Source organism: Jaculus jaculus, chromosome 7 (assembly GCF_020740685.1).
Source record: "Jaculus jaculus isolate mJacJac1 chromosome 7, mJacJac1.mat.Y.cur, whole genome shotgun sequence".
NCBI lineage: Eukaryota > Metazoa > Chordata > Mammalia > Rodentia > Dipodidae > Jaculus > Jaculus jaculus.
In genome coordinates, this window is record NC_059108.1 from 17,860,692 (window position 1) to 17,884,100 (window position 23,409).

The 23,409-nt window shown below is 42.0% G+C and overlaps 1 protein-coding gene across 5 annotated transcripts in view; it reads right to left on the minus strand.

The window, feature by feature from the left end:
• Positions 1-23,409, minus strand: part of Dclk1 (doublecortin like kinase 1) — a 380,545-nt gene that overhangs the window by 81,963 nt on the left and 275,173 nt on the right. For 4 of the 5 annotated variants that reach the window (XM_045154295.1, XM_045154297.1, XM_045154296.1 and 1 more), the window contains exons 5-6: positions 20,875-20,991; positions 3,403-3,497 (exon numbers count right to left, since the gene is read on the minus strand). In XM_045154295.1, the coding sequence (XP_045010230.1) occupies positions 3,403-3,497; positions 20,875-20,991 (212 nt within the window). Of the gene's footprint in view, positions 1-3,402; positions 3,498-4,376; positions 4,558-20,874; positions 20,992-23,409 lie in introns of those variants that run through there. The other variant, XM_004660006.2, reaches the window with a different exon arrangement.

The following is a 23,409-nucleotide window of genomic DNA, read 5'->3' on the forward strand; positions in this document are numbered from 1 at the left end:
GCAACTTGGAATGGGCATCCTTGGTTTCTAACATCATTAGACCTTTGAAAGTCACCAGCTTTGGGCAACAGGAAAGATTACAATAGACAAATAATCTACATAACTCAAAATGATGATCGTTTCGTCTTATTGGCAGGTAAAGTGACGCTGTCTGATCTGTCGTGAATTCCTTCTTGCTGACTGCCAAGACCAACTCTGCTATTCTGTGTCTAGACAAGCCTTTCATGGACATTTTCTTCCCATTCTGGGTAAAAAAAGGAATGTGCTTACCTCACAAAATAATTTATCGGGCACGCCAGCTGATATTCAGCATATTCTGGTCCCAGAGAAGCAACTCAACGGGAACATTTGTGCCAAGGGTAAACCCAACATTGTCCCTTCAAAACTTTATGCGGGGATGACTGGGAGGCTGCATAATGATCCCACCCCCATCTCTTCCCAATTTTTCTTACCAGTTTCCCAACCCCCTCCCCATCTCATCTCATCTCTTCTCTTCTTCCTCCCTCCTCTTTCTGCTACTAGATCTTAATGTTGGTAGCCAGGCAACTAGCTCAGATCTGCAGAGAGTCTACAGTTGGCTTTTTGCCACTTTCTTACCACCCACTCCTCACATCATCTACTGATCAGATAACCTACAAAAGTCAGTGATGTGGGGGCATAACAGGGAACTTCATTCAACCTCCACAACCCAACTTATTTTTTCCTGATATCTTAAAAAGGAGGGCCAAAACAAGCTCATGGTTGGAAAAAGAGCTTCCAGGATTTGCTTCTGTGGCAAAACAGATACATGCTCTAGACAGTAATTTAAATAACTGTACTTTGGAAAAATAGAAGAGACTTGGTACATCCTCTCAAATATGAAGAAAAAATCTGACATGTAGACATTGCATACGGCTAGTCTAAAAATGTCAAAAGAAGTAGTGTAGAAGCGTGATTTTAAGGGAATAACAACAGCTTATTAAATCATAATTACCATAAGTAAAATATAGATTTTTCTATTTGTAAAGAAAGTAACAGCTTATGATCTTCTTAAGGTGTGTGATTTTTGGGATAGGGGCTGCCAATTCGTTTTCCGGTTATGTTACTAGGCAACACAGAAGGAAAAAATAGAAGTAGCTACCGTTTTCTAATTTGCAATAAAAAGAGTTAATTTATTCTTTGAAGTGTCTTCTTTTAGCACATGCCATCTTTCACTTATTTCAGTATTTCCTGCATAGGATTGTAGCCAACCACTTGAGAGGAATATTATCCAAATTTGAAACAGGATCACTTTTTAGGGATATTCTGGTCTCATTTTAACTGGGAGGGGTTATTTGATGCAGTTGTCTCTACACACAGAGATGAAAGCCCCTCTCATTAAGGCCGCTGGGCATGTCTCCATGCACTGACACGGTACATGGGTGGGGGATGTCCATGAATTCAAAGGCTTGAAAACAGAACCATCTTTGAATAGTCTGTGTCCTCGCATGTGCTTGATAAATATTTTCAGATGGTGATAACCCCTGTCTGCCCCTAAAATAAGGGATATATATATTTTTTCTCTGTCAAGGATGATGCTGGCAGTGGCAGTATAAATGGCACATTGGAAAATATCACCTTATAATCCTTCCCCATGTGCTAAAAGTGTTAATTATATAAGTCAATGACTGCACCGCTGGATGGAAATTTTCTGCCTCAGTTGAACAAAACCCTAGTGAAGCAGAGAATGCCAAGATGCGAATTCTAACCTCATTCTGCCAACAAATAAAACATCTGAGCAAAGCTTTGTCTCCCCAGAATGCGGTAGGGGGGGAATCCCCACAATAAGCGTACAGGTAGACATGCTCTCATCTATAGCAGGGGTTCTCAGTCACAGTTAATTTAATCTCAACAACTAAACCTTAGCTATACCAACAAATGTAGAGTGTGAGTTCAAAGGATCCAGTGAGATTTCTATGCTAGGTATACTCTCCAGAGCATGTATGCACTTGAGGGCAGAGAACATTCTCAGAAAGTGGGCCTTCTTGGGCTAGGCCCATGGCTGTCCCTAATAGATTGGAGTCTTACTGGGTGATATTTATAGAAAAAGAACACCCATGCTTGCTTCCTCTGAACCATAGACTTTTAGGAGACTGGGTCAATTTGGCCAATTCGTACTCAAACACTTCATTAGTGATTGCTAGAATCATCCAGAAAGGATGATAGACTACTAGGAGGTGGTGTCTGGCTATGGGAGAAGATGACGCCAAATCCTAGGCTTTATCAGTGTAAGGCAAGCTCCACCTGAAGCCAGGCGAATCGGTGGAGAAAGATTCCAAACCTGATCATTGGTATAACAGGTTCAAAGAGACAGAGGACTGGCTGATTGTCTCTTGTCCCCACTTAGAAATGGCTGACAGTTTTGACAGCCTAAAGAAACACCTGGGTAGGAAACTCAAAGAGGAGAGCTTCCATCTTAGCTAAAACTTAAGTTCATGAAACTTAGAGTGTCATAATAAATCAGATTGAAGCATCTAGTATTTGAATACAGTAGCCTCTGAGGCCCTAGCTTATTAACATGTTCAGTAAACATTATCATGTAAATCTCCTAAGAGCACACATCCCCACCTCACTCCTGAAATCAGCACTGTGTTGGGTCTTCTACTTCTGCCATTGTGCCTTCCCCATATCCCTGTTCCAATCCTCGGATTCTTGCCTTGATATCACTGGAAAGGCTGCGAGGACACAGGAACAATAATTCTTCTGAATCAAGACTTAACCCTCACCCCCTTGCTTAGGAGAACACTGTTTCCAGAACACTGTTTCCAGCACCCTTTTCACAATGGTCTCTAAATTCAGCCAATTTCTCTACTAGTATACAAGAGGCCCAAAATAAACGCAAGATAATGTGCTAAATGTGGGTTTTATTCACAGAAGTATATTTCCTATGTTCCTACATTTTACTCCATAAGCTCTTCTCTGCTCTGCTCTGGACCACTGTCCTGTGCCACAGCACAATTGCCCACCAAGACTGTCCCCTCCATTAACAGCATTTGTCCTTAAGGGATTAAACAATTCCTGATGGCATCTAGCAAAACCTACTATAATACAGGAGACTTAAAAAACCAGTGCCAATAAAGTCTGCAAATTGAAAACAAAAAAACAAGGAGGGTATTTAAAAACGAAGCAGCAAATATACACACTCTCTTCAGCCTGCGTGAAGACTGGACATGCTGATAGCTATTGAATGAGCTGAGTTCTGGCCAAACCACAGCCACGGTGGGTGACCCACTACTATGTACCTCCTGCTCTGGCTTGGCTATTCCCTGAAGAAAAGCAACAGTCACTACAGGCATCTGTGCCACTCTGCACCAAGGCTCAAACAGAGCTTTAATAGGTGGTGTGTGGGGGTGGGGTGCTGTGGGGACTTAATGGCGTCCTTACCCTCTGCTTCCGCAGGCTTCCTGGGCTGGTGGGTGATGGACTTGGCGACTTGCCCGAGCGTGGAGTAGAGAGCTGACTACCAGGGGTTCCATTAACTAGAAATACAAGGAATCACACAGAAAGAAAAAAAAATGGTATGTTAAGGGATTTTCATGACATATCTTCTTGGAGAAATAAGCAGCCAGAGAGGGACATCTGCTAATATTTAAAGACTCATTATTATGTGTATCATGAAGAAAAGCCCGAGGGAGTAAACATCTTCACTGTCCTAGTAATCTTGTGTTTAATACAACAGCAGATTACACGATCATTTTTAAAATGGACTTTTCACAACTTTCCCGATGAACTTATTAGTGATAGTTTTACATAAGCCGAGAAATTTTAGGAATTTTTTTTTTAAGGTCTTGAGACATTTTCAGTGTCTTCACTCCAGTTGTCTGGTATGGAAAAAAAAAAGTTAGAACAGCTCGCAACTGACATTCCTACCGACTTGAGAAATTAGATCACTGTGTTGTTACAATTAATAACTCACTTCTAGACATTCCTACATTCATCCGTGTCCTGTTCATCCCCCAGTCTGATTCTGATGGACTTTCCTTGAACAGGACAGAATAATTGGCCACAGATGCTGAGGAACTTCACACGGTTTGTCTTTGCTGCCCCTGAACATGAACACAGAACTGCTCTCTGACAGGCTCCAGCCACCAGAGTTCCACCGGGCACTCAAGTTTTAAACCCCATCGTCACTCAGCCAAGAGGATGCCACGGGAGGCAGGCATGCGGTTCTTTGCTCTAACTAGCACCACCTCTAAGAACACACGAGCATCCTCAGGACACGGATTCACGGAGACCTCTTAGGCAGCCGCTCTTTTTCTTGTACAAATGCACACGACAGTGAGGGAAGGAGTCGCATGCATTCTGGAGGGAACATGATAAACGCTGCCAGGAGAAGAGCGACAGTACATCCCACTTACCTTCTATGAGCTCTAACATGGACACGGTCTTAGGGTTTGACCTGACAATAGCAAGAGGCGAACGCTTTTCACAGCAGTAAGCCCAGCACCCGCGGACACGGGGAAACAGTTGGATTAGTTAGGGATGGCTGAGGCTGCTCCCGGAGCAGGCTGAATGAGATGCAGGATTCATCAGCAGATGCCTTTCCTGCGTAAGGCTGACGTCTTCCCGGCGGCAGTGGGAGGTGCGGGTTCTGTCTTAGGCTACATCAAAGGTGTCAATTAAGCCTCATGCCAACGCTGAGCCAGAGCCAGTGCAACCCCCCCAGCAGACACACTCACTCCGGAAGTCCCAGCCGGCTCAGTCTTTTGCACTGAATCATAATGAAGTCCTGCTGGGGGCCCAGAGCCCCAGTGACTCATCTGAGAATCAAAATGACAATAAGTCTTCTAAAGCCTGGCTGGCGAGTTCCAGGTAGTAAGGACATTCCCTTCACAGAACTGTGGCAAGGTACAATATTGATTGATTTTTTTTTTTTTTGTATACCATGTTTTTCTTTATTTTAAACTTAATTTAATTTTATTTATTAGAGAGAGATAAAGGGCACACTGGGGACTTCAGCCACTGTAAACGAACTCCAGATGTATGTACCACCTTGCGCATCTGGCTTATGTGGGTACTGGGGAATCGAACCTGGTTCCTTTGGCTTCACAGGCAAATGCCTTAACCACTAAGCCATCTCTCCAGCCCTACACTGTGTTTTCATAAAAAAAAAAAACTTAACAGCCCAGAGGAGTGGGACGCTCCTTGGCTTGTTTTGTCATCTTTTTCAAAGACCTTAACAATGCCACATACCCCATGATGCACTAATTTGTCTTTGAAATTTGTTTGGTGACTCCCGAATGCTTTTGTTGTTGCTGCTGTTTTATCTTATTGTGGTCATGCAATGGAACACGGAGAATGCTTGACCTTGCTTGCATGCCCGTGAGCTCTGAATGCGCATCAAGTTGGAGACTCATCTTCCTTGCCTTCCCACCCAGCGGCCTCTAAGGGAACAGTTCAGAAACGGCCCTTCAGCACAGTGGCAGAGAGAATTTACCACCGGTAGCAGATGAGAAACTGGCCTTCTGGTTGGCTAGAGAACATATTTTATGGGCTTAATACTCATTTTGCCCACTTTCATTCCATTTTATATCCTTAGGTCATCAGGCACCAAAATAGGAAGTAAACGCAGTACAAACACTGTTGAATTTGGGATTCACCTGAGACTCAGAGCCACACACGTGTCAGACAAGGGCTCTTCCACTGAGCTGTAATCTCAGTTTGGAAACTCTCATTTTATCATGCTAGTAGAAATGAAGAAAGTTAAACCCATCTTGGGAATAAATACCCTGCCTTAAAAAGCAAAACAAAACAAGCAGAAGCTTATATTTAGTAAGTACTCATTATGTGGGTAGCTCAGCTTAGTGTAGACTTATTTTCTATGCACCAGTCAATGCATTCAACTCTTGTATGCATTACCTCATCTAACTCTCACTGTAATTCTATGGCACAGGCATTGCTATTTTTCCCATTTTACAGATGAAGAAATTGAATCATGAAGATACATACTGAGCAATTTGACAAGAAAAGGCCAAAAGCTAACATGGATGATTCATAGCCTGCACCCTTGCTCTCACCTCCTCTCACTGCACCACACTTGCAGGCTGCAGGGAAGTCAGACAGCTCATCATTACACAGAGTGTTTAGAGACAAGACATGTTGGGTGTTCCTACTGGATATCTAAGAACTAATGGAGTCAAGGTTGGCCTGCAGCCTACATAGAAAGCAGTGGGTAACGAAGTCCAGGAAGTCGGGGAGGACCCAATGAAGGAAATGTGTCTCACGTTCAGAGAACCACTTGTTTCAGAGGCAGGCACAGGGGGGAGGGACCTTCATACATTGGCCATGGATTACATGGGAAGATCACAGTGGGAAAACACTGCGGACTATGAAGAGCATTAAAATGCATGTAAAGGACATTAAAATTCATGTAAAGGGCTTTGGTTTTTATCCAGTGAATGATTCTGAGTAGGAACCATGAGCCAAGAACAGATTAGAGGGAAACAGTACTATACAGGAGGCCTTTGCTTCAAGAATGTCAACTAAGAGAAGGGCACATGGGGGTCCCATGACCAGAGGTGGTCAGGTCACCTGTACAGGGTGGTACTGTGGGAGTGAAGCTAATGGAAACAACTCAGAAAGATTCGAGATTTTAAAACTATAGGGCTCGGTAATTAATCAGTTGAAGGAGACTAAGGCTAAGGAAGTACAACAGATATGGATGTAATCAACGGAAGCACGTCACGTAACCAGAGTTCGACCATGCAGGCTGGTGGAGAAGTTCCTGGTTTGGAGAAGGAAACTGATGATGCTCAGAGAAGTGAACTTGCTCAGTGATATCTTGTTAGAAAAATCTTTGCCATTTTTGGACACAACCTGTCTGAACCTTGGGACTAGTCTGTGTTAATGGTGGTGGTGGTGGGGGGTCTTTTCTGACCCTTCTTTTTGACCACCCCTGAAAGCATTAGCAACTCCCTAAAATGGTTCTTGACAACAAGAAGGCATTGCACATCTTACTGTTGAATTGTTGCTGGAATAAGTAGTCTTATTTCATGTCACTTTGATCATATTTTTTAATAATTCTGTATAAGTCCCTGTGTACCAATAAGAAGGGTTTTGTTATTTATTAGCACTAACTAAAACTCAATGTAAAATTACAATATTTTCCAGAAGCCCTTATTAAACAATTCTTTACTCTGAATGGGAAACACTCAATATGATTGTTGTTACATAGTCAAGAAAGCTAACAATGATTTCAAGCTGAACCCACTGAGCTCTGAATTAGTAAAGACCTCATTGGATCCTCTGCCTTATCCCCAGTTCTGGTTTCCTTTATTCCTTTTATTCTGGGTCTAGTTTTGTTGCATCCTGTGTCCTTGGCTCTGTTTGTGGACTCTTGAATGAGAAGGGCCCAACTTCAGGGTGGAGTACTCTAAGATCAGGAAGCTCAATCACAAAACTGGACACTGGAAGCTCTGGGGAAGAAATCTGACCAGTCTCCTAGTTTGTCCCCACTTTGCCCAACTCAGCTGTCACCTGAACCTATCATATCAGGATTCCAACAGTACACAGGGTTCCCTTCTTATCTGTGGTTCTGATTCCTGTGGTTTTAGGTACCCATGGTCAACTGCTTTTTGAAAAGATTAAGGCAATGGAAACTCCAGAAATGAAGCATTTGTAAGACTTAGATAATTTCTACTGTGATATACTTTCATAGACTATGCTGTAAATTAATTTAATTTCTTACAATGTAAAATTTATTTACTAAACCTTACCACAGAGAAGCAGTTATCTATTGGGGGAAAAAGTAGTTTATGCATGGTTTGGTATTATATTTGGTTTTAAGTGTCTCTTCAAGAATGTCACATAAGACAAGGAGACATCAGGGTCCTCTGACCAGAGGTGGTAAGGTGGCTGCTCAAGGTGGTACAGAAGGCATGGAGATACGTGTAAGTAATTTCTTGAAGGGCAGGAAAGAACCACTATATTTTGTTTGCAGCACATGGCTGAATCGTACTCCTTGTGAAGTGTGGCCCCACCTTTTCCTCCATTCTCTCAGACAGGAGACCCTACTTTTCTTTTCCTTGATTGGAACCAAGAGTTCAGGGCTCTATGCCAATCATCATCACAGACAGCATACACTTAGTACAAACTAAAATCTCTCCTGTCCCCAGAAATGCTTGAATATGAAAGTTTCTAAAGTATTCTAGAGTTTGCAAACACTTGTGTGTCTTATTAATTCATTGCTCTTTTAAATGCCCTTGGACTCTACTTCCATTAATGGCATGACTTTTGTATGAGTTTAAAGGATTTATTCACTTTCCCTGTATTTTTAGGATTCTTAGACACCAAGTGAAAGCTGAATATTTTCAACTGTCTCAAACTAGCTATGAGATCAGAAAAATCTCAAGGCAAGGCTAATTGAGGGGTAAACAATTTGTCTTTCTCATTCAGGAAAGATTTTTTATTGTGTTCCTGGACACGATAAAATACTGTGTTAAATACAGAAGATTTTTTTTAAAAAGAGGGCTTGAGAAATGGCTTAATGATTAAGGTGTTTGCCTGCAAAGCCTAAGGACCCAGGTTTGATTCTCTAGTACCCACGTAAGCCAGATGCACTAGGTGGCACATGCGTCTGGACTTTGTTTGCAGTGGCTGGGGCCCTGGTACTCCCATTCTCTTCTCTTTCTCTCTCTCTCTCTCATAAAAAAATTAAAATATTTTTAAAAAAGAGAAAAAGAAGAAATACTTGGAGAGCTGGACCTGGTGATGCAAGCTTGTAACCCTAGTACTTGTGAGGCTGAGACAGGAGGATGGTGAGTTGAGGCCAGACTGGGTTACACAGTAAGTATGACGGTAGCTTTGGCTATACAGAGAGAACTAACTAAACAGGGACACCCAATTTGGAGAGAAAAGGATGGAGGGAGGAAGGTAGAAAAGAAAGGAGAAGAGGTAGATTTATTCATTGTAAGGATCAACCTAGAGCCATTGCACATTAAAGTATGGGTGTCACCTGGGAATAAATGAGTATCGAGGAGAAAACAAATTAAATTTTGTGAAGTGAGGGCTCTCCTAGGTGAAGAAAACCTCCAAGAAATACATGAAAACAAAAAGTAGGAGCACCTAGTTCTCTATATGAAAACAAGGTGTGGAGGGTTACACACACATTCATAGGAGAATTTTAAAATGCAAAAGACTCTTGAAATAAGATCAGTGCTTGGACATGATTTAAACCCCACCTGAGTAAGTTCTTCGTACTAGAATCAGAGCATTGAGGACTGTTTGGGCTGTTCTTTCCTTTTCTGGACACACAGAACTAAATGCTGTCACCAAAAAGAGAGGATGGAAGGATAACATTAATCCCTGGTGATTTCCTACAAAGTATACCTGAATTCTCATAAAAAGAAACCCCATGGCCAGAGGGATGCCTTACCAGTTAAGGAGCATGCTTGTAAAGCCTAATGACCCAGATTTGATTCCCCAGTACCCAGTGTCTGGAGTTTGTTTGTAGTGGCTAGAGGCTCTGGCATGCACATTCCCTCTCTCCTTCCCCCCTTTCTTTTATATTTTAATTAATAAAATATTAAAAAAAGAAACCACACCTCAGATACACACACACACACACACACACACACACACTACCACCCCCGCCAGTCTATTCCCCATGCAACAAACCAAATACGGTTTCTAAACTGCTTCATGTACATTTGAACATGATTATGAATGACCAGTAATGGGCCTGCAGCTCCTTCCACTTAACTCGCATTGCTTTTGTCTATAAAAGCATGCTACGATTTTGCAATTTTACAGTTACAATTTGTAATTGCATAATTATAGTTATAACTTATAATTATAATCTTACCATTTTCTCCTATATTCAAACACAATCCAATTAAAGGGTCTTATCATCTTATCAAAGCCAAAACAAAAAAGCACATATTGTAAAGAAGAGAAATGCTAAGAAAGTGTAGTAATAGAATATATTATTTTTATTATTTTTTATATTTATTTATAATGAAAACACTTGAAAGTATTATCATTAGGTTGGGAAGAGATGGCTCAGAAACCGGTTAGGTGTGGCTCCTGTGTAAGCCTGAAGGGTGGGGGGCCAGAGATCACCCACATTCAAGTCTCCAGATCCCATGTAAGACAGCTGTGGGAGGCTAGGTGGCTGTAACCTAAACCTTGAGAATCAATATGACCTGAAATCTCCAGAAACAGTATAAGAAAGAGAGTCTCCAGCTAAAAATAAGACCAGGCAGAAGAGTGATGGAAGGGGCCATCCTATGTCCCACTCGCCACTGCATGTGAATGTATGGGATCCTGTAAGGACACATACACGTGCACGTATGCATCACACACACACACACACAGAAATTATTATTATCATTCTCCTTATTATTCTGGGGAGGAGCACTCTATGTAGCTCAGGCTGGGCTCAAACCATGATCCTCCTGCTTCCCCCCCTGATTGTTGAGATTGCAGACATGTGCCACCATGGCTGGCTTTTAAAAATAATTTAAGAAAAAATTAAATTTTGTTACTTATTTATATACACATATGTTTGTGTATGTGCATGTTCACGTGTGTGCATGGGTACGAGTAAGTTGTGCACATGCTCCAGGGGGTGTGTGTGGTGTGTGTGTGTGTGTGTGTGTGTGTGTGTGTGTGTGTGTAGGTCAGAGGGCAACTCACAGTCTGGTTCTCCTTTTCTGCCTCATTTGAGGCAGGGTTTCTTGTTCTGCTGTTCTTTGTTTTGCTTCTGGGAAGTTCTCCTCTCTATGCCTTATATCTCTGGAGTCAGATGCATTACTACTGTACCAAGAAGTCTTCATGCCTCCCATCTTTGTCAAAAGCTCACCAAGGCTTCTGGCTCTTTCCTGGGGTCCGTGGATTGAACTCTGGTACTCCCACGTGCGTGTGGGAGTATTTTACCCACTGAGTCATCTCTCTAGACTCAACATTAATGATTTTACAGGTAGCTTTTTCAATAACTAAGTAGAAGTTTTCTAAGTAAAAATAAATGTCAAAGTGATAAATTCACTGGTCTTTATCACAGGCATTTAGGTTGGATAAATTCACACCAATTAAATGTAAATGAAAGTTAATATAATTAACGTATTGAATGAGTATTTCTACTCTAAACTATAGGTGACTTAGGATAAAATTGTTCAAGAATATCATTGTTTTATTTCTAGCTAAACTTTTTTTTTAGTTCAGAGTTTGTAAATAATTGCTTATTAGGAAAATTGGATTACTGAGGTTTGTATTACATATTAAATATATTTGTGTTACTTTAGAAAATATTAAAGTACTAGCAAGTATTTTAATTTTATAGATAATTCAGATGAATCATTATGAAAGAGCTTGCCTTTCTGTAATTTTTTAATCCTGTTACTACTTTATCTAGGAAACATGCAAATTTTAACTTAATATAATAAAGGTATTTTATTTATTGCCAAAAAAAAAAAAAAAAGAAAAACAACCTTGTTTTTCTTTTCTATGGTGTATTTTACTCCTCAGGACACATACATAAGAAATTTCGACAGTTTTACTATGACAAAATGTTCTGGCTATCTTTATCTCTTTTTGTTTCCTTTATTACAACAGTGAGAAACTTTTTGGACGTAAAATCTACCTTGTTATTCCCCTGTCTTCTTTTAGTGCATAAGATCAGGAAGAAGGCAGGAAGCATGGCATTCATATGTGTCTGTAGGTTCACTGGGTGGCAATTCAGGCCTGTTGCCTTCCAATTCCTGTCTTAGGCCATTCATTGCCCAAAAGTCTCTTTCCAAGCTCCAGATTGTCAGAGTATTAGCACAAAAAAGGGGAGAATGAAAGATCACAGAAAGTCAGCAAAGACAAGAAGAGATAACTTTTGAATAAGGCAGGAAAAATATTATTTCCCTTAATTCTAGCTTCATAGGTGTGGCAGAGCTTTGATGGCTCCAAGGAGACAATTTGCTGAGAATGATGGGAAAGTCAAGTCACCAGGAGCAAAGATTAAGATGAAATGAACATGTCTCCTGCAAATTAATATTTAAAGTGAACATTTTAAAAGCCTTTGAACCTCAAAGTCTTAGAAGTCGCAATTTCAAATTTCTCATATTTCTTAGTTTCTTCATGTTGTCACTATCTACCCAGTAGTTACCATGAACCGTGCCATAAATGCAAAGAACTTCCCTAATACCACATAGTTCCAAATCTTGGTTTTTTTAAAGATATTTTATTTTTATCTATTTATTTGTGAGAAAGAAGCAGAGAGGTAGAGCTGGAGAGGGAGAGAAAGAATGAGCACGCCAGGTCATCCAGCTACTGCAAACGAACACCGGACACATGTACCACCTTGTGAATCTGGCTTACGTGGGTCCTGGGGAATTGAACCTGGGTCCTTTGGCTTCACAGGCAAGCGCCTTAACTGCTAAGCCATCTCTCCAGCCCTGACACCACATATTTCAAATTCAAGACATAAGGCAATCAAGCTGAAACTGAACCAGAAGCTTCCTCCCTGTTGACCAGCTGTCATAGTGCTGAAATTTGCTCTGCAGGTAGTTTGAGGAATAAAGTCACCAACATTCTGACTTAGCTGTGGACCCTGCATGTGCCATACAACTGACGTGCCAGGTACGATGTACCTACATGAGGTGCGATAGTGTCCTGACTGTTATGGGGGTTGTTGTTTGAATGTCATGTGTCCCCAGCTGGTAATACAGTTTGGAAGGGTTGTAGAACCTTTAAAACTGGAGTCTTGCTTGAGGAAGTGAATCACTGGGTGTAGGGGCAGGCCTTGAGGGTTTTTTTTAAACTTTAACTTTTAATGTTTAATCTATTTATTTGATTTTTTTTTTAAATTATTTATTTGAGAGCCAGAGAGACAGAAAGAAAGAAGCAATAGAAAGAATGAATGAGTATGGGGCACACCAGAACCTCCGACCCTTGCAAATGATCTCCAGACACACGTGCCACTTTGTGTATCTGGCTTTTGGTGGGTACCAAGCCATCAGGCTTTGCAAACAAGTGCCTTTAACCATGGATCCATCTCGCCAGCTCTGAGGGTTTCTTTTTTAAAAAGTCTGGCCCCACTTCTTTCTTCCCGTGTGCTTCCTGACTGTGGATGCAATGGGATGTTCCCTGACGGGCAGGATAGACTGGAACTACCCACTGAATGGCAGGTAGAAATGATCCCTTTCCATTAGCAGCTTCTTTGATCATAGCAAGGAGAAAAGTAACTAATTGGATTGGTGGGTCCACTCCCCAGGAGGGGATTCATGGTCCTATACTTGGTAAAATTCAGGGGTTGGAGAGGTCATGGGCTGTAGCAGGGAAGCTACTACTATTGTTTCCACAAAATGAACATGTTGTGCCTGTCAAACTGCCTTCTAAATATTTATGTTCATGCCCATAGATTAGTTCTGCACTTGCTTTTGGTCAGAGAAACTTCTTTTTTGCAGTGGGCAGTGGTCACTGCAGACTCATAACTGGTTAAATGCTGAGGATAAGGAGTAGTTGAGCACTAGCCATAAGTGAGAAATCTAAACGGCCCCTTTCAAGGCTAAGGTGACATGAGGAAAAGGGAGTGAAAAGGACGTAAGAGCTCAAGGACAGGGAGGACTGTCATTTCCTGCACAGGTCCTGAACAAGATTGGGCCCACCAACCTTTCATCATGGCTGGGGGAGGGACTCATGAGGACCTACCCCTCTCTGAAGAGCTATTGGTTATTAGGGGAGGGAAAGATATTTTCTCTTTAAACAAATTTATACTTATTTATTTGATAGAGAAAGAGGGAGAGTCTACGGCCATTCCACCCTGAACACGCCCGACCTTGTCTGATTTTGGAAGCTAAGCAGGGTTGGGCCTGGTCAGTACTTGGATGGGAGAAAGAGGGAGAGAAAGTGAGAGAATGGGCTCACCAGGGCCTCCAGCCACTGTAAATGAACTCCAGACGCATGCACCCCCTTGTGCATCTGGCCCATGTGGGTCCTGGGGAATTGAACCTGGGTCTTTTGGCTTTGCAGGCAAATGCCTTAACCACTAAGCCATCCTTATTGCCCCTTTCTTTTCTTTTTTGAAATTATTTTTAATTTTTCTGGGCTAGAGTGAGACCCTATCTCAAAAAAGCAAAAAGAATTGTTTGTTTGTTTATAAGAAGAGAGAGAGAATGAATCAGTATGAGCACGGAAGTGTTGGGGCCGCCTGCCACTGTGTATGAACAGATGTATGTGCCACCTTGTGCATCTAGGCTTTACATGGGTACTGGCGAATTGAGTCTAGGCCACCAGGCTTTGCAAGCAAGCACTTAAACACTGAACCATCTCCATAGCCAAAGAGAGACTTTTGTCTAGTGGTGTAGCCACTGGTAAGTTTCCAGTACTCCAGTTAACAACCCCAACCCATCCATGCTCATGCAAGCAGTCTTTATTAAATTCAGTGGTCACTCTCCCCACAAAAGACATTATCGAAGCTGAAGTGGGGAGCTAGCTGGGAAGAAGGGATTCACTGCAAGGAGGAGGGTTCAAGAGAAGGCAATTGGTTCTGAATATGATCAAAATACATTATATGTATGCTGTCAAAAACTAAAAAAAAGGGAAGCTTTTGTCATTTGGCTCAGAAGGGGCTAAGGTGCAACTTTCTTCTGTAGTCCCGAATCCAGTTTCATCAGACACTATGCCACCCAAGTTCGACCCAAACAAGTTCAAAATCAGGTACCTAAGGTGCATAGGAGGTGAGGTCAGTGTCATGTCTGCCTTGGCCCCCCAAGGTACATCCCTGGGTCTGTCTCCAAGAAAAAGGTTAGTGATGACATCGCCAAGGCAACCAGTGATTGGGAGGGTCTGAGGATTACCATGAAACTGACCAGAGCAGACAGGCTTACATTAAAGTTGTACCTCCTGCTTCTGCTTTGATCATCAGAGCCCTCGAGGATCCACCAAGAGACAGAAAGAAGAAAAAGACAGTGTTTCTTTCAGTGAGATTGTAAACGTTGCCCAACAGATGCAGCACTGGTTTTGGGCCAGAGAACTTTCTGTACCCACATGACATCATTGATGACATCAACAGTGCTGCAGTGGAATGGCCAGTGAGTTAAGAAGCATAAGAAAGAAAAAATTATTTCAATAAAAGATGACAAGAAAGAAAAACACTAATATACATACATATATATATATATATATATATATGTGTATATATATATATATATATGTGTGTGTGTGTGTGTGTGTGTATACACACACACACACACACACACACACACACACACACACACACGGTGACTTCTTGCTCTGAGACCTCAGTACTTGGTAGGAAGAGCATGTTAGTGATGGGTTGGGAGCCTTAATCCATTGCCTCAGGACCACAAGACTGGGAGGACTCTCAACAGTGAGGTAGCCAGGAAATGTTTTTGGGGGGTCTATGGACTTCTGACAGCTGAAGTGTCAGAGAAAGACATTCCAGAGCAAGCCTTGGGAATAAAAGTGGGAAGCTGGAAATCTGGAGCACTAGTTTTCGATGATGGAGAAGTGGGAAATTTGGCTGGGAAGGAGGTCCATGGCCACATCAAGACGGTCTTTCCCTTAAGATCAGGGAGTTCAGACTGTCTGGCTGGGAAGGGAGAAATGGCAGCACAGCGCAGTGCAGATGTAAGACACAGATCACAAAGGCAGGAGGCTGGGCCGCAGGTGACTTCTGCAGCCTGTGAGAAGCAGAGGGGTCGTATATCAGTGTGATGGCTGCCCAGATAGACAGGGAGCAGGCTGATATTGGAAGAGGACTGACAGACTAGATATGGTTAGGGAAGGGAAAAGAGAGGTTTCTACGTAACAGGGAAAGACCATCTAGATTCCTCTGACAGAAGTGTCGATGATGGGTATATCTGTTGAACTGAGAGTAGGCAGTCATTATGACAAGGAAATTGGGCACCACAGGCACCAAGAGTTGGCATGGATGTGAGTGCAGGAATCCTCTTTGGTCATCCATCCCACTATTAATGCAGGCAAGCTCTCTGTCTTGCAGCTCAACCTGGGAGGCAGCCAGGGCAACTCCATCATGACTCATGGGCAACATTCCCTGTCAAGACTCCATTACCATCTGGTCTTGTCTGCTGAAAACGGTTACTTCCCAGTGGTGTCCTCACAGTGGAATCCTAGGACCTCCTCATGCTCCATTCAGATGCAGCTTAGCTTTTTATCATGGGTATCCATGACCTCCCATGGTGTAGTAGTTTGAATGGATATTCCCCAATTGACTCAGGAGTTTTATTAAAGCTTGCAACTTGGTGTCACTGTGAGCAGATCCCAGGGTCCATCCCTAAGACCCAGAATTCTGGACAGTGCTTGGTCTGTCCTTGTGTTGTTCTATGGGATGCTTGCTTGTGCTGGTGGAGGAGGGCCTGTGAAAGAGGCCCAACTTCTTCTGCCATTATGGAACTTCTCCTGGATCTGTAAGCTTCAAATAAACCCCTTCCTCCATAACCGTGCTTGGTTTGGAAGTTCATCCCAGCAACGTGAGGCTGACTGTGAACCTGGCATCTCCAGCTTCCTGATTGTTCAACTCTAACTGTGTTCTCGCCATTCTCTGGCCTCCTCTACTTTGCTCTCAGAACTGCACATGTTCCTCAGGGTTATATTTTTCATCTTTGCAAATCTCTGAGCAGGCAGAGGAAATTTATTACATCTCTATTATCTAAGTCATCATTAAATGCCAGTGTCTCCCAAATATATATCCTCAGCCCCAATCTCCTGACTGAAACACAGTTACTTATGCCTACTCAATTTCACGTGCTGAAAAGGGAACTTTTTCCTTCTCTCTTTGCCCTCACGGGACAATGCTCTTTGTCCCTGAGCTTTCCTTTTTGTCCCCATTCTTACATCCAGTTAAATTCCTGTGCTCATGCCTATGGGCAATCTCCCATTTTCAACATGGTCGTTTGAGGCTGTTTTGACCATTTCTTCTCGGGGTGATGACCAGGGCCTCACCAACCCATCTTGGCTTCTCATATGGAGTTGTCTTTACTATGATGGTGTCTTGTGGCTAAAATTCAACTGCAATTGTTCCTGGCCTTACAAAAATTCTCCTTTCTCCTCCTAATACCCACAGCCAGAAAAAAAAAAAAAAAAAAAAAAAATGCCTTCATGGCTCTGTGAGATCAGATACACAGCTGAGCTAAACCACACTATGTCTGTAAGTCCTTTTCCTGAATTCCATTGTTGTGCTTTTGTTTTTTTTGCAGAAAGGGTCTCGATGTGTAGCGCAGGCTTTCCACAAACTCACTATATGGCCCAGGCTGACTGAAAGCTCCCAATCCTCCTGCCTCAGACTTCTGAGTGCTGGGATTACAGGTGTGCACCACTCTACCTAGCTCTTTATTGCTCTTTTTTTTTTTTTTTTTTTACTGTACCAGTAACTAACTGTTTCCTGGAAGTCCATCTGCATTCATGGCCACTTCAGTTATACTGGCAGGGAAGGCTCTTCAGGCCCTTTTTACTCTGATAGAACATTTTTCCGGTCCTAGTTATTAAGTCTTTGTCTCTTAGAAACTTCTGATCCCATTACTGACACTTAACCTCTAGGCCATCATAGCACTTATTATTCTATTTCTACAGTAAGTGCAACATATATATATATATATATATTTGCTTTAGAGTGTAAGTAATGTTTTAGGCAAAGACTGATTTAGTGATCTCTGTGCCCTTGGAGCTTAATACATGCCTGGAACACAGCAGATACTCAAGAAATGTCTAGTTAACCTGATAGTAACAAGGCAGAGCTACAAAAGCAGTTGGTGCTGAATGCTATCCCTGTGTAAACAGTAAGTCAGCATAAGAGCTGAGAACTATGAAGTGTACCTTTAAGGATCCTGGGCTTTACATACAAGAAGAAATTCTGAAAAAAAACAGGGATGGGCCGCCAGCCTCTTGATTTTCTTGGTGTAAATTGTTTCCAATAATCCTCTAAGAGCCCCCAAAGCACAAAAGAACCTCAAGAGAATGCAGAAGACTGAATTATCTGCACCAAAAGAAAGGATGGAGCTAAAGATTAATAGCTAGCAATTTGCCTTTGAGGGTTTCTGATAGACATCAAGAGCATTCAACAAATTGGACTAGTGAGCTAATTAAAATTCACTTCTCCAGCTTTGATTTCTGCCTTATCTGCATATGTTGCATAAAATATTTTACATAACTCTAAGAATGTAAAATTTGAATAACATAAATAAGGAGACTTCAAGATTTCTCAAATCACATACCAGAAAGTCGATGCCTGGGGATTATGGGATGGAGTTTCTGTCATGGAAGAAATTCATTGACCAGGGCACTCAGCCACTGACTGTCCATAGAAAGATCTCAGTGCCTATTTAATAAATGCACATTTGCAGTCATGAGCATTTCTATATAGCATAAGCTATATAGTATCTAACTGCTCATAGCAAGGATAGATCTCTTTGGGGGGTCGTTCCACGACTGCCTATGAATACCTCAATCTATAGGTGCCCAAGTCCCTATATAAACTGGCATAATATCTTCATAAAACCTACACACAACCTCTCATCTGCTTTAAATGCTCTCTAGAACACTTAAAGTACCAAAGACAATATAAAAACGATTATATAAATTGTTGTTATACTATATTGCCTAGGGATTCATGAGAAGAAAATTCTCATTTCTGAAGCTATTTTTGTTTTAATATCTCTGTGCAAGTCAAGGAATTTGCTTAAAAGAATTTCATTTTTAAATTACATATTTTAGAAGACATATTTATTCCAAAACCACCTGTACAGAGTTAACCAATGTTGGTTATGATATTTTTATATACCATATCTTTTCAAATCCACTAAAATTTTTTTGTTCTAGTTTTCTAGTGGTTTTACATTTGAAGACTCAGTATAAAAACTATGTGGGCTGGGAATGGTGGTGCATGCTTTTAATTCTAGCACTTGGGAGGCTAGTCCACAATTTTACAGTGAGTTCCAGGTCAGCCTAGGCTTGATTGAGACCCTACTTTGACAAAAAATATGTGGGGGCCTGATTTTTTTTTTAATTTTTGTATGCGAAGTAGCAGGTTTTCTTATGCCATTTTTATATATACTTGGTTTTGAGTGGGTGACTTTCCCTTGATATTCTTCTTGTGTTTTTAAAGTTTCTGGATTTTCTTCTTTTTTTCCACTTAACTTCTTTGGACTAATAATAATTTAACAGATATTTGAATGATGTTGTCTACAAATTACTCTGGGAGCCTTGACCTTTGTTCTTTAGATCAGGGGAAGTTTCTCTTCATTTTTGCTTCATCAGGACCTGTCAAGTGCGCCACAATGGCACGCCTGCAGCTGGCATTTCTGAGGGTATAAATTTGTACCTCATGTTAGTAAACAATGCCAGTTCCTGAGGGGAAGAGATAAGGGACAGAGAGAAGACTTGTAGAGCATTCTTGATCTTCTTCTAATGCTGGGTCACATAGGAAAGTTTCTGTCCAACACTGATATACACAACATGAAGTTGGGGTGCATTATTCTGGAATGCCTGTTCTAGAGAACTAATGTCAAGGCCTGGGCTGCAAGGTATTATGATGCTGTAAACTAAAATCTCAAATTAGGCACTAGATTAGTTTATATCTCACAGATCAAATGTCTTGTGAGAGGAGTGTAAAATCACCTATCAAGGGCTCCAGCCCAGTGTGCCCAGAAACCCTGGGGCCCTGGTGCTAGCCTTGTATGCCCATTCAACTCTGTGAGTTGGGCAATAGCAGTGACCTCACTTTCATCATTTCTTTTAAAAAATATATTAATTTATTTATTTATGAAAGAGAGAGAGAGCAGAGAGAATATGGGTGCATACCAGGGCTTCCTGACACTGCAAACACAAACTCCAGATGCATGGCCACTTTGTCCGTATGGATTTATGTGGGTGGGGGAAGTTGGACCTGGGCCATCAGTGGCTGCCCACCATGGTCACAATTAGAGCAAGTGTCAAGGTGACCTGAGTACAAAACACAGTACTGGGAAAAACACCAAGAGGAAAGTGAGTCTTAAGAGAATCAAGCCAGGCTGGATGGCCTAGCTCTCCAGCCTTGTTAGGCAGCCCAAGGTAGACCTCTTTGCAAGTCCCTCTGGGCCAGTGTTGAGTAAAAAACAAAAAAGGACTTTGTATAGTCCCAAAGATCTTTGTAGCTATTTTAGAGAGCTATTCCAGCATGAAACAGGTGACCACCACTGTGTGACATGCAGCATCTCACAGTTCCTAGTCAAACGTTTGTATCTTTCAATAAGTAATTGCCTTCTATAGTGAAACAGACTTTACACTTGAGACCAAAAGCCAGCACACTGTGACTGACTTGTGTCTGTTTTAAGACCAAAGGAGGCAAAAAAGGTTGGGTTAAGATATTCTCTCTGCCAGCCACCAACGCAGCCCGTTCCAACACCAGCACCTAAGCCCACTGTGAGAACAGCCCAGCCAGGGCACTACAGGGACAGGTGTGCTCCACTTGCCCAGTCTCACTGCTTTTAGCTCTACAGCAATGGAGGGAAACTGAGGCCAGTGTCACAAGGATGTTAAACAACAGCAGCAAAGACAAACTGGAAACCTTCCATCAGCCAGCCCGCCCCCACGCCACTCCCGGCAGAATAAATGGCTTCATGGAGACTTCCTGGCCCCGAGAGACCAGCCCTGTAGAGACAGTAGCAACAGTGATTCCATTTGTACGCAGCTGTGGATTTTCTGAGTCTCATTAAGTATGTTTCCACAAGGGTGATTTTTCTTTTTTCTTACAGCCAACACGCTAGACTTGGGGAAATCTGTTCGTCGCTTGAACATGTTCTAAAATTATAAAGCGGAATCCACACGGGCTTGAGCGCCTCATGCTCTGGCTTCACACCCCCTCTGCTGCTTCCGACACAAGCCAGTTGCTTTAGCATCTCCTGGCTGCCTTACCTGAGCTGGTGGAGGCCGGGGATTTGCTGCGCCGGGAAGGCCCTGGACTCTTGGTGGTGCTCCTGCGGGACGATGAAGCTATTTTGGTGTAAGAAGTGGACTTCACCACGCGACATTCTGGGGAAAGAACAATGTGTACACGTCAGGATTGGGTGATGGCCGAATGACATCTTGAAATTCACAGTCAACCAGGAAATAGACAGATAAGACTGTCCTTGGCTATAGCTGCTTCCTGACAGCAGGGCCCAGTCTCAACCTCCCCAGCCCTGGGATCACAGGTGCCTGCCATATTGGCTGACTTCAAGTAGGTGCCAAGGACCTGAACTCAAGTCCTTATGCTCCGGTAATGAGCCCTTTGCCAATGGGGCCATCTCCCCAGTCCCCACCTAGCTCTTTTCTCATTACAGCATTTTGTGGACATTTTCACTCTGTCAAGCATTTTATCAGGCTAGAGAGATGGCTCAGTGGTTAAAGGCACTTGCTGGCAAAGCCTAATGGCCTGGCTTCAATTCCCCAGTACCCATGTGAAGCCAGATGCACAAAGTGGCATTTGTGTCTGGAGTTCTTTTGCAGTGGCAGGAGGCCCTGGCATGCCCATTTTTATTCTCTCTCTCCCCTAATGTCTCTCTCACACACATTCTCTCTCTATATATATACTTAAAATAAATAAAATTTAAAAATAAAAAATCATTTTACCACATGGTATGTCATAACTTACTTAATTTACATTGGATATTTAAACTGCTTTCAGAATTTTATTTTTATAATTATCCTATATAACCTCTGCAAATGAGCATTTGGTGGCTGATTATCTCCTTCAGACACATTGAGTCTCTGGCACTTGAAATTCAGTTTCTTGTCACCACAAGGGCACATTATAGGTGCTCAAAACATTTCCTGAATGAAGCAGGTTTAGTGGTCGAAAGATAAGCACTTCTTAATATCTCTTGAATCTCTAGTATCTGACCCAAAGTAAACTGTCATTAGTAAGGTTGGCCATTTCAAAATCCTTTGCTGATGTTCTGAATTATCTCTCCAATTTTATTTTTGCACATTTCCAAACAAAAATGTCATTGCTTGAAGTCTGAATTGGTTGCCCATTATGTAATATAGTTTTTCCATACAAATACTGTGGTGATTTAAATGTAGCTTCCCCAAAGCCTCAGACTTTTTGTTGTTATTGTTGTTTGTTTTTGTTTTCCAGGGTAGGGTCTTGTCCTAGCCCAAGCTGACATGAAATTCTCTATGTAGTCTCAGAGTGGCCTCATACTCACAGTGATCCTTCTCCCACAGCCTTCCAAGCGCTAGGATTAAAGGCATGAGCCATCACGCCAGAGAGAAAGAGAAAAAGAGAAAGAGAATATGGACGCACCAGGACTTCTAACGACTGCAAATGAACTCCAGATGCATGCACCACTTTGTGCATCTGGATTTATGTGAGTACTGGGGAATTAAACTCCTGTCATTCAGCTTTGCAGGCAATCACCTTAACCGTTGAGCCATCTCTCCAGCCAAGGCATTTTCTTATTAAGGTTAAACTTCCTTCTTAAGTCTTCAGCAGCTGGGGGGAGCTTGTCACAGGGCGCAGATCTGAATTCCAGCCAAAGGCATAGAGAGCTGTGTGAGCTCTGGGAGGGTCGTACTTGCTGTGCGTTAGGTTTGACCTTGCTGCTTTTTGGTGTTTGTGGTTTTTTTGTGTGTATGGTTTCTCTCTACTTGTATCTATGAAAGGGGGCCAGCTGCTTCTTTACCATTCATAGAACTTCCTGTGGGTACATAAGCTTGGAATATGTCCCTTCCTACTTTAAACTGTGTCTGGTTTGGATGCTCATCCCAGCATTGTGGAACTGACTGTGACAGATACCATTTGTATTTCTTTGTACGTACTTTTCATATCTTTTGCTTGCTTTTAGCTGAGAAATCCTTTCTCTTGTTGGCTTGTAAGAGTGTATGTTACATATTAAAAATTTATTCTTTAATGTGCACAAGATGTTTATAGAATATATTTGTAGGTAGTTGTTGAAATATGTTAGCCTTTTGAATATAGTATTATATTTAAGTGTAGTATTTTACAGTTAAAATATGGGGACAGAGGTCACTAGAATTCTCAAAGTCCTGGGTTCAATCCTCAGCAACACACGCATGTGCATGCATTCACGCACACATGGGCATGCACACGCGTGTGTGCACACACACACATGTGCATCACATACAACTTTAACATAATAACCTTTTCATTACATCTTTTAAACTAAGAACTTTTAATTACAGATATAATGCTGATGTCTGACCCCATTAGAAAAAATTTCTCTATCTATGAAATTTCTGATTTTCTTTTAAAAAATATTTTTACTTATTTATTTATTTGACAGAGAAAGAAGGAGGGAAAGAGAATGTGCACAACAGGGCTGCTGGCCACTGCAAACTAATTCCAGACATATGAGCCACCTTGTGCACCTGGCTAACATGGGTCCTGGGGAATTGAACCTGGGTCCTTTGGCTTTGCAAGCAAACACCTTAATCACTAAGCCATTC